At 43.3% G+C, this 12,093-nt stretch overlaps 1 protein-coding gene across 2 annotated transcripts; it reads right to left on the minus strand.

Moving 5' to 3' along the window:
* Positions 1–10,328, minus strand: DIMT1 (DIM1 dimethyladenosine transferase 1 homolog). 2 transcript variants are annotated; one of them, XM_019532127.1, is made up of 12 exons: positions 10,204–10,328; positions 9,992–10,065; positions 8,581–8,667; positions 7,627–7,688; positions 7,404–7,497; positions 7,260–7,309; positions 6,214–6,337; positions 5,975–6,067; positions 5,153–5,217; positions 4,043–4,106; positions 1,924–2,030; positions 1–452 (listed from the first exon to the last, which is right to left on the minus strand). In XM_019532127.1, exons 1-12 carry the CDS (start codon positions 10,262–10,264, stop codon positions 410–412), a joined length of 924 nt encoding a protein of 307 aa, XP_019387672.1. In that variant the 5' UTR covers positions 10,265–10,328; the 3' UTR covers positions 1–409. The 2 variants fall into 2 exon arrangements, with proteins under 2 accessions (XP_019387672.1, XP_019387671.1); XM_019532126.1 differs by having other exon boundaries at positions 9,992–10,071.
* Positions 10,329–12,093: the final 1,765 nt, after the last annotated feature.

Genomic DNA, 12,093 nt, shown 5'->3' on the forward strand with positions numbered 1-12,093 from the left:
CAGAAAAAAGTAACATATATTTTTTTAAAGTTTTAGGAATGGCGATAGCATCTTTCAGCCTCCAAATAAATCTCCGTTAGCCAAAATCAAGTCCTGAGTTGCATTATGAATGTCACGTGATATGTAAGGTAGTATGAAGTCTGGATTCAGAGCAAGTTTGCTGGATTGACGTGATGGTTGCAAATCCACACTGTGGAATACAATTAAGTCCCAAGTTTTAAACAGTTTGCCTAGACAGAAGTTACAAGCTTTGAAATACAGAAGAGCTGCTAGCCTGTTTCAAATAGCTACACCACAGTTTCACAATGGGTTTTGTATACTGCTGGATTTTTTTCATGGGAAGAATTCCTCTCAAGACAATCATTTCCATTCCTCTTGGAGAATGTAAAAGTGCTCCAGGTTCTGTTGTCTATGAAAAGTGGATACCTTCTGAATTGAAGCCATGCAACAATCTGAAGATGAGGGGAAATTCATTACAATATGCATTAATTCATACTTATCATTCACTTTCAAACTACTAAAGATAAAGAAAAAAAAAAAAAGTAGTCTCAAAATATATTGGCAGTCATTCCAAGCAACTGCAAGATTTGTGCACAGGATTCTTATCAGGTGCTCAATTTAAAGAGGCATGTCCAGTCACATATTTATACTAACTTTCCTTACCAGTCTGGCTTTCACTATCCAAATAAGTGGTTGATTTCAGACATATCATTCCAGTAGCCGGTAATTTACAATTAGATGAGTTGAAGACTAGCCTCTGTTGGAGAAGAGCTACATTAAAGATAGTACTTCTCACCTGAAAATTCTGTTCAGAAAATGTGGCCAACTAAACAATAACTAAATATACCAAACTGGATGCGAAAGACATTCTTTGATGTCTTCAAGCGTTCTAGTCCATTTCTTCTCTGATTAGCATTTGAAATGTTAGCACTGGAGACAAGACCCACCATTTAAAACATTCTGAAGCTACATGAATTTTCTAATGGCCTCAAAAAATAACTGCTTGCAGAAGATGATGAATGGTAAATGTAAATGGATATAGAACGCATTGCAAGCAACAGCCGAGTATATTATATTGGTCTACAAGACTGGATTTCTACTGCCACAAATTTGAACACTAACAACAAGAAAATAAGGATGACAGCTCGCATCGGAGAATTTTTGGTTGAATGCTTGAAAATCATGAAAAAGGGGGAAGAGAATTATATGACACCAGTGACAGTGAAAGTTAAGGTAAACAAAGAGCTGTGTGACAGAAGACAATTTTGAAGTCAATTCAAATGACTACCGTGTTATAGGAAAAGTGGGTAGAGAGTGAATGTTAAACTTAACTTGATTACAAGTCTGAAAAACAGCAGTCTCTATATGAAATACTTGTTTCTTCATGAGGAGGCAAGGGAAGGGGGAAAAAATCAGAATTCTCTCTTTATTCTGATAAACCTCTGTCTAGTACAATGCCACTTACAGGCTATGGGAATGTAAAATATTTGAGTCAAAAAACTCTTTTTTTCAACAGAAATTACATAAAGTTGGTAGAATAGTTAATTTAAAGATGTGTAACTAGAGCTCCAGATGAAAACCTGAGACAACAGGAACCAAAGGAAAATGGAGTTTACTAACGATGCAGCACAGTTTAACTGCTAGCAGTCCAGGAAAAGTTTGTAACTGATTTAAGTCTTCTGTACCAAAAGTGGGGATTCTAAATGTGTCAGTGAATTATCATTGGTTCTTAAAGCTCTCTAGGCTATCTCGTGTTAAGACTGTACTATAATTACTAAGGTGCTGCTTCCTCTAGATCATCATCTCTCTTCAAAGTCTGACGTTGCACATCATGAGTGGAAAGTGTTGGTAGTCACTTCATTGTTGCTTGAGCTCAGATAACATGCAAGAATCTTGACAGGAAGGGACAGAGAACAGGCTTACCTAATAAAGTCATCTATATCCATCGATCGAGCCCGTTTTTCAGAGTAGCCTGTGTTTTTTAGAACTGTCTGTATTTTCTCTACTATTTTAAAGTTTTCTGGTATTTCCTGTCAGTGTAAGATACAATACAGATTAGTTATTTCCTTAGCATTAATGGTACATAAAATAGCTTCCTTTGTAAACATTCACATTTCTAAGCATCCAGCATTTGCAGGCTTACATCTGCAAGTGAAAAACAGGTTGACATTTCTTTGTCAGGGCATATTTTGGCATAGTTACTGTTTCTTTCTCAATCTCAGTTCATGCAGCACCTAGGACTACTGAACTACAATAAAATCTATTTTCTCCTTATGTATGTGTGCATGTCTAGTCTAACATACAGATGCAAGCACAAACTAGATAATCTTTTCAGTTTAAAAAGTCACATAACATACCTGCTGAGGTTTTCAGAAATCACAAACGGTTCATTGAATACTATGTTGATTCAGCACGATTAAACAGTATCAAATATGGAAAAGTCATTTCAATGCATTTTAAAAGAATATACTTATAGTGAACATAGCACTGATGCTAGTTCCTGTATGCTTTGGCATATGACACTGTAGTCCCAGCAAGACTTAATCAGCTCGATTTACTCTCAGCTAGTAGGACAAACAATTACTTCCCAATATTGTCTTAAAAGAAAACAAAAAAACCCACAAAAAACCTGAGGCCACCTGTCCCCTAAACAAGCAAAGGTCCATATAATATTTAAGTATTTTTACTTTATTTGGATTTAAAATCAGGTCTTAGTTCTGTTTAGAACAATGTATAAAAGGTAAAGCTCACATAAAGTTTATTATAGAAAAATGAATTTGCAGAATTCATAACACAAAATCTGTCATTTTATACTATGTATTCCAGCTTCAGTTCATACACTCCATCAACTGAGCCAAGAAAAAGATTATAATAAGCTACTCAGATATACTGCAAGTACATTAAAAATACTTAAAGTTAGACTAAATTGATCCAGAAACAGGACACTTAACCACCAAAAAACCTAGAACTAAAACAGTGAATATTAGATTGGATAGTTCCCCAGTTATGAAACCCCCTAAAATTACACTGCCTAAATAATTTATGGAAGATGAGATTCAGGATAAAAAACAATAGCTTTTCTAGCCAATTTAGGCTGTGTAGCTTCATATTAAGGAGGCCATTTGTCTTTTTATGTATAAATGTGGGGTGAGGTTAAGAATTTTTTTTTACTTGTGCATCAATAGTAAACAGAGACTGCGATGCAGCAGCATCCAATTTAGAAACACCAGAGAACTGGACAGCACAGTGAAAAACAAAATGGTAAAATAAATTTACCTATACTCTGAAAAAAATGTTGTTAAACACCAAGAAGCAGCCCATTCATAAATAGACCATACCATAATAGAGGAAGGTTGGGGGTCAAAATCAGTCTGAGCAGTTCATTCTCAGATCTGCTCATGATTCCAGGATAATTTGTTTACTGATCAACACATTCTCAGGTGTTTTTTAATTTTCTGTAGACAGTTTAAGATTTACTTAGATGACTCACTATAGGCATTTTAAATAATCTTGTCTAGTTAGGCACAGTAAACTACACACCCCTGTTGATCACTACTTAGGGAAGGGGCAGGCAATTATTTCAGCTGGAGGGCCACTTACTGAGTCTTGGCAAGTCATCGAGGGCCGCATGACATGGAGCCAGGGGCAGATGAATATTAATTTTCTAAATTTTTTAGGGGCCCTGTGGGCTGGATAGAATGGTCTGGCAGGTCGCATCAGGCCCAAGGGGCACATTTTGCCTACCCGACTTAAGGCATCAACAACCAAATCTCAATATCTCTTCATTTTCTGAAATACTCATTTAAGTCTTCACTCCTTTTAATAATCCAGATATTGTTTGAAAAAAACCAAAACAAAAACCCAGTGAGTGCTTTTAGAATATCTGGTAGTATTTTTTGTGAGAAATTGTAACTTTAGATGAAAGGCTTTTTGTATCCCTCAAACACATTGAAGCTCCATTCATATACTATATGTCTAGTACTTAAAAACACACATGGCATGCAAGTTGCATTTAAAACATTAAAAAGCAAAATAAACTCACAGTGTTATGAACAGAACAGTGAATTCGGTAATTATGATCCAGCAGCTGCTCCACGGCACTTGATCTGAAAGATGCAAAAAAGGTAATATAGCGAGTCTCAACCAAAACCCACTTTAAAACACAAATAAAACAATTCCTCCCCGCTGTCCAAAAGACAAATTTTTCTTCTGTGACCCAAGTGGCTGTTGACTATTCTTCACTGTAAAAGTATAATTAGCTGCATTGACTAGACCGTGGTGGTTCTCTTATATACAGGTTACTAAGGGTGTACCACTAAATATTTTTTGGCCTGATACCAATGGCTGATTATTAAGAATCCATAATTAGCTGACACCAATCCATTTGCCAATATGCAGCTTGGAGAGAAGCATCTGGCTGGTAAGATTGTTGGGGGAAGGCCAGGTTAAGGCTGCCATGGTGAGGGACGGAGCGGGGTTGGGGCTGCCCAGCCAGGGCAGGGAAGAGGACAGAGCTGTGAGCGGCTCGTCCGGGGGAGGAGGCGTCTCCGGCCACTGCACACACCCCCAGCAGAGGCATGGGGGCATGTGCCCCACAGACTTGTGCACGGGGGTGAGGGTGGGGCTAGGGACGGGGACAGGACTGTGCTCGGGGATACGTGCAGCAGCGGGAGCTGGCCCCCTGGACAAGCCGCTCATGGCCCTGTCCCACACCCTGCCCCATCCCATCCAGGCAGCGCCTGTCCCTGCCCCACTCCCGCCCTCACCATGGGGGCCTCAATCTGACCCCCCACAGACTTACTGGGCAGAACGCTGCACTCCTGGTTGTGTGCATGCTGCAGCCGTGCACACGCACGCAGCATTTACTGGCAACATTACTGGCCACATCAGCCCAAAAATGCCAGTTGCTGATAATGTTAAATTTCCTTTTAATCAGTGCCAATATGATATGGATCGATGGGTGCACCTGTAACAGGTTACACAGCAAAGTATTTCCCTATACAGTTCCAACTCTGCAGTATGACAGTCCCTAAATGTCCTGATAATATAAACCTGGCTTGCTGCAGAATTAGGCTAGATACTTGCACAGGAAAAAATAATTACTGGATAAATTCTTTAACTATGCAAAGTACTTCAAACAGAAATAACTTACTTAAATGCTGCAGAGAGCGTCTTGTTTTTCCTTACAAAGGCTATCCTTACTAGACCATCCCATTCCTGAAACACAAAATAGACCATACTGGCCTTAAGCAATATATAGCTGCAAGAAGTGAATTCAGAGAAAACACTAGACTGGCTATCACTAGCTTCACAACAACACTGAAGAGGTAAACATTAAGAGTTAGTAAGAGACTAACAATAATGTCTAGTCCAGGACTGAGAAGCCAAAAAGTCTGTTAGTAAAACAAAACCCCAAAACTTGCAAGCAAATATCCATGTGCAGACAGAGCAATCATCCAGATCCCAGAATGCTCAGGGGAGAAGGCAATCTTCTGGCTGAAGAATATTTGGTTAAATGTGGGCATGGCTATAATAGCAAGTTTTGGATAGGAAAACATCCTGAGAACCAACTGCAATATTCCCCCAGAAATCTGTCTTCTGATCTTTAAGTGATGGTTTACAGTATTAAAGGTTCCAAGAGATTCTTCTTTGCTCCCGAACATATGGCTTCAGTAACCAAAATCTCTTTTGTGCATGTTGAGGTCAACTGAAAACAGCTAGGGAAGGGGACAGGTATTTTCCCCTGACTGCTTTCTGCTGACCAGAAAATTGTCAGTCTTGAAAAAAAGGTTTTAAACAGAGTTTAATTGGAAGCCTCACCAAACAGTTCAATGATGGAAAGAGACAGGGAAGCCAGATCAAAAACAAAAGGGACAGAGATTTGACATCAGTGAATACTTATTTGTATGACAAAAATTTACCTGAAACAAGTATATACAACATTCTGAAGATAGGTTAAATAACAAAAACTGACCTGAAAGTTGATAGGGGGTGGAGGGTTCTTTGGCTCTATCCTGACAACACTGGATTCAACTTTGGGTGGAGGCCTGAAATTGTTCTTTCCAACCTGTGAAACCATGAAAAACATGAAAGCAACAGTCACAAATAGTAGCACGTAAATGCCTACATGATTTAAAATGTAAGCAACAAAACCCTCTCCAATCTTTAACCTGAACATCTAAGAATCTATAGTGAAATTATAAGAGGGCTTACTTTCATTAGATGATCCACACGGGCTAATAGCTGTGTGTTAATAGAGAGCCTGCAGTATAGTTTACTCCCTGGTTTTGCCACCAAACGGAGAGCAAATTCTCTTTGAAACATAAGTATTGCACACCTGAGAAATAAAGAAATGAAAACGTGATGCAAGTACTTGAATCAAAACCCTTACTGCTTTTTAAATAAGCCCTATTTTGAACCTCTGAAAGTCAGAAGTTTCCTTTGAAGCAAATTAAGTAATCAACTAGAAGCTGTCAGCCCCACTGATTTAAAGTAATTATTTATATATTATTGTGTTCATTATTTTACCAGGTAAAAATTCTGCCAATGCACGACAAATTTATTGACTGCTAATGCTGACTAGCATCTAGTACTGCTAATTAGCATGACACTGTGGAGTAGGAATCTGCAAGACCGGCAAACTAAAATAAAAAAGTAATTTGTTTTTGTTACTCATAGAATTTTATTGTAAAATTAGGAAAACATAGTTCTATTAGCCCTATAAATCCAACCTTCCTAGTATCACAATGATCAGTAGCATAAAAGCATCAATACTTGAGTGTACTGTATTGATATTACCTGCCAGCAAATTAAACCACCTGCAGAAGCACGGATGCTGTACAACCATTTTAAAAATGTATGAAATTACTTTGATTTACCTTGCAACTGCCCCCCCCCTTCCCCTTTCTACCACATCAGACGTACTTCTCTGTAAGGCCCTGTGCTTAATACAAGAGATACCCAACTTATCCCAGAGATAGTCAACCTGCAGCAGAGACATCAATTCTTGATTTACTTCAACTCAAGCTATACTTCCTATGCCAATGCTGAATTTTTCTCCTAGATACTGAAACCGGACAAGCTTCCAGGTCCTGGAAACTGCCACCATGAATGCTATGCAGGACAGTGTTTCTAGCTACTGGGTTCAAAGGGCTGGGTTATTTATTTATTTTTTTTAACTAATCCCAAATTGGATTTTCATCTCTACAACTGGCCTTTATTTTCCGTTAAACAACCCACTGCTCATTTCTTCTACATACCTAAAGAAAGGTCTATGCAGCAACAGCTTGAAAACGAAAGGTGAAGAAATCTAAAGGAAAAGCACTATTGTTAATACATCACTTTATTAAATACCATCAAAAGTTAGTTTCAACTGTGATTCCATTGCAACTGTTTTGCTGTACCTGATATGGCAAGTTGGCTACACATGCATCAAAAAATGGTAAATCGCTTTTGAGAACATCTCCAACTTTTATTTCAAGTTTGTTTGCCAGACATCTAGTGATGGGGTTGGGAGGGAAGGATGAGGGAGGAAAAGCACAAGTATCATCTTAATGCACACATCTACAGATCTGAGGCAATTAAAATGCTGTGAAGCTTTTTTTTTTTGTTTTTAAATATACTTACGTGCCCTGGACTCTTTTATGAAGTTCACCTACAAGTCGGGTGTCAAGTTCACAAGCAATGACCTGAAAGCAAAGTGTATATTTGCAGTTTTAATGAATAAAATTACATGAAGAGACTTATTACAGATATAGGGAACATTTTTTCCACCACAGATAGTAATACAGGCAACCCCCACTTAGCACTCTTAACCGGGTCCCGAAAAACTGAGCATTAAGTGGAACAGCATTAAGCAAAACCAATTTTCCCATAGGAATTAATGTAAATAAATATAACTCGTTAATGCAGCTCCCTACTAGTACTAGTCTACAGACCTCATTCTGGCGTTCACCTGCTTCAGTTCACTTCAGGAAATTCAATTTAAGTTCCAGCATTAAGCTTTTGTGCTGTTTTTTTCTCAGTACTTGCAGTTACTGACTCATGACAATGTATTTCAAGGGTCAAAATTAATTGCTAAAACACAGAGCACAAAAGTTTTTGACAAACCAAGATGGTGACACAAGCAAACTGGTGTTAAATTGCACAATGAAGCTGCACACTGCCAATATGCTGTGAAGCTAGTGCACACTCCCTGGTGCCACCTACACAATGCCCGTGAACATTATAACAAAATTTGCTGAATGCTAAGTGGAATCGAGTATCAATGTAAAACAAGCAGTATAGCGAAATAGTGCTAAGAGAAACAGCATTATGTGGGGGTTGCCTGTACTCAGAGATGAAGCTCAGCACCCATTTCTTACCACAAGTATTAAAATGCATTAAAATGACAAAATGGCCATATCATTTAAAAAACTACATATGAGGAGGGCTATTCTTTATGTAAATGGTGTAAGAAGCTTTTTGTGACAAATGCTCAGAAAAGAAAAAATTACTGCATTTGAATAAAGCATTAAGACTTCTTTCCACTTGATTCATTTGAGTTTTCACCAAACTAATACATTCCTAACTCAGTCTTACCTTTTTTACTTTTTCTAACATTTTTACTGTCAAGTTGCCAGTTCCAGGACCTACTTCCAGGACGACATCTGTAGGTCTTAAAGCAGCCTAGAAACAAATAAGATAGTCCATTCCAAGAAAAACATACTACCCTCTTCCCTGCCCCTCCCCCACCACAGTTGCTGTCCTTTTGGTCTTAAGAAATTTATGTACAGACACTAGAAGTTTGATCCTGTACACAATGAAGCTGACAAATCAGGTATTGCTACAATAGCAGTAGGAAGGGCATGCTTGGTGATGAGGGTAGGATCGTCTTGGACAAAGCATATACACACACACAGATGACTAGTGCTGCCTTAGTTAGGGTGAGGCATGTATCCCTCTGTGACCAGTCCCACTGATAGCGGTAGGGCGGGTCCCCCACAGCTGATCCTGCCAGCCAGGAGGCGGGGTCCCCCCCAAGGCTGATCACTGGGGGCAATTGCTGCAACTGTTTCCAAGAGTGGTTGCGGCCACTTCTGGGAGCAGCTGTAGCGATTGGCTGGTGCTTGGAGGGGGCGCACCAGCGCTCCCGCCTGCCCACTGCCTAAGCAGTGAGCGTGGCCAGTCAGAGGCCACACCAGCATGCTCAGGGGGTGCATGTGCACGCCCATCCACCCCCTATGCGTTGCCACTGTATACGTATGTGTATATATATCTCAAGAGACTTTAACACAAAGGCGAGCAATAAGCCATGTTAGTCTGAAAAACAGACAAAGACAAAACCGAGATGAAACATGTCTCTCAGCATCTTGGAGCTCTTTAGGAAACAGGCAATGGAGAAGAATGGGATGTATGAACAGAACATGGCACAGAACCACGTTTCCTTGCACCAAGTTTTAGATTGCTCCAAGAGGCTCATTAGGAAACATCCTTGCACCAAATTATTCAGCACCCAACCGTGGGAACTGCTGCTCAGTCACTCTCAGTGATTGCCTGGTCAGTTGATTTCCAGTGCACTGCTCAGAGCATCATCTGACAGTTGGAAACTAACCATTATCAGAGTGTACACAGGGGAACGTGGGCCTTCCCCCAGGCCTGCAGAACCAGCCATATGGTACTGTCCAAATGTGCCGGTTTATTATATACAGCAGGGCTGTGCAACGGGGAGGTGGGGGTCATTCCAGGCTGCCTGTGGATGTGGGTCTCCTCCCCCAGGCCTATGGTTTGGCAGCCAGGAGTGAGCTGGCCTACCTAGCCCTGTGTGGGGGGCAAATTAAGGAGCCAAGACGCCAGCAATGCAGGGAGAGGGCAGGTGAGTGCTGTTCAGGGCTGTGAGGAGAAGAAGGGAGTCGGGGGTGGGGGGTCAGCTGCCCAATCTGCACGGGGGGGGCATCTGCCTGCGTGAGGGGCACCGGGCAGCCGGTCCTCGGAGGCTCCCGCCGCCACGCACCTTGTCCACGATGCTGTTGACCACGAGCGGGTTCTTCAGGACGTGCTGCCCGAGCCCGGTATTGAACACGACGCCTGCGGGGAAGCGCGGCCAAGCCCGTCAGCGCAACGGCCCCGCCCGGGATCCCTCCCCAGGAACACGACCCGGCTGAGGCCGCTGCGGGAACCGACGCCTCACCCACCCCTGCCAGGCCAGGCCCCGGCCCCGCTCACCGGCGCCGCCGCCCTCCCGGCGCTGCTGCCGCGCCCGCCGCTCCGCCTTCGCCTTGGGCATGGTGCACTCAGCCGCACACGCACACCAGGTCCCGCGGACCAAATGTGTCCGAGCTCCACCCCCGCCGGAAGTGAGGTTAGAGCGTAACAGCCAGGCTGGAGCAACAGCTCCCAGAATCCCCCGCGCTCCGGCATGGCCGCTGGCGCCGGGATACTATGTCACATCCGGGGAGTTGCGTCCGGCGGCGGAACAACAGCCGTCCTTGCGCACCACGTGACGGCGGCCTAGGCACCGCCTCGCCTCATGCCTAGCGGGCGGGTCCTGGGGTCCCCGTGCGTTCCGTGGCCGGCTCGCTCCGCCCCGCCCCGCCCCGATGCTGAGCCTTCCCCGCAGGCCAGCGCGGGCCCCAGGGCTGGACCAGGTGTGCGGTGGCGCAAGGCCTGATCCTGGCCCGCGGGACCCGGCTTGGGGCCTCAGAGCCCAGTCCTGGGCAGGGGGTGGTGTGGAGCCCTGGGGCCTGATCCTGGCACGTGGGGCCAGGGGGCGGTGGCATAGGGCCCAGGCCCTGATCTAAGCACTGGGCCCTGAGTCTGATGCAGACATGCAAGGCCAGGTGGAGGTGGCATGGGGCTTCATACTGGTGCGTGGGGGCCCGACCCCAGTGTGCTGGGGCCAGCTGCTGCTGCATGGGCTGAATCGTGGTGCACGGGGTACAGTCTGGCCCTGCACCAGTCATCTGGTCAGTGTGGCCAAAATGTTGAGCACCGCTATCCTACTGTAATGTAAAAACACCACTGAGTAGGAGTAGGCAAGCCCTGGTATGTGTGCCACAGGGCTTTCTGCTTAGCACATGTGCCTTGGGGTGATGGTGGGGAAGTGGCTGGGGCTGCACTGCCACAAGAAAGATCAGGCCCCTCATGGCTCCCTTGCCAGCCACCCTCCAACATTGCAAGTTGAGGTTGTGGGTGTTTTTGTCAAGAAATGTTGCTCATGTCTGCCCTAGTGCTTGAAAGCAAAGGGATTAGTCCAACCTAGATATAAAAGTTTATCATCACAAGTTTTACAACCTTTTAATTAAAATATTTAAATTAATTAAAACATTTTAAAATTAATTTAAAAAACATTCATTTAACCTCTTCTAATTATATCAGTTAAATGATTAACTGATAAGAACAAAGCAGCTCAGACACAGCTGCTAGTGGCAGTGGCTCCTGGGGCCCTTTGAAGGGGAGAGGAGGAGGCAAAACCACAACCCACAGGAAGCCTTACCCTGCCAGGGAGGGAAGTATCTGTGAACCAGCAGCTAATTGCTTAATTGAGTGCTTAGGCTGGTCTGTTTTCGTCTTAGGCCGGGGGCAGGCAATTATTTTGGGTGCAGGGTGGCTAAGTGAGTTTTGGTGAGCTGTCAGCCTCATCAGTAGCTCCATTCCTTGACAGTTGCCGACCTTGACAAAAGCCTTGCTGAAGTCCAGGTGTGCTATATCCACAGCAATCCCTTCATCCACCCAAATTGTTACTTTGACATTACTTGCTCCTCATCAATGCATGCTGGCCACTTGTAAGCATCAGGAAGAGGAAAGGCTGATCACAGATGGCCTTCCTTAGGATATCCTCCAGTAACCTGCCAGGTATTGAGGTAAGGCTAACCAATCTGTTGTTTCCTGGGTCCTCCTGCTTGCCTCTTTCAAAGACAGGCACTACACTGGCCCTTTTCCAGTCTTCTCGTACCTGACCTGCCTCCCATGACTTCAGGAATAGCATTGCCAAAGGCTCCAAGATCGTTTCTGCCAATTCCTTCAGTACCCTGGGATGTTTGTCAGGCCCTACTGACTTGAATCCATTCAGACCCATCAAAAGTTCTGACTGTCTCCTCGTATCTCGTCCCTCAG

The sequence above is a fragment of the Crocodylus porosus genome, unplaced genomic scaffold, assembly GCF_001723895.1.
Source record: "Crocodylus porosus isolate Cpor-Errol unplaced genomic scaffold, CroPor_comp1, whole genome shotgun sequence".
Classification (NCBI taxonomy): Eukaryota; Metazoa; Chordata; order Crocodylia; family Crocodylidae; genus Crocodylus; species Crocodylus porosus.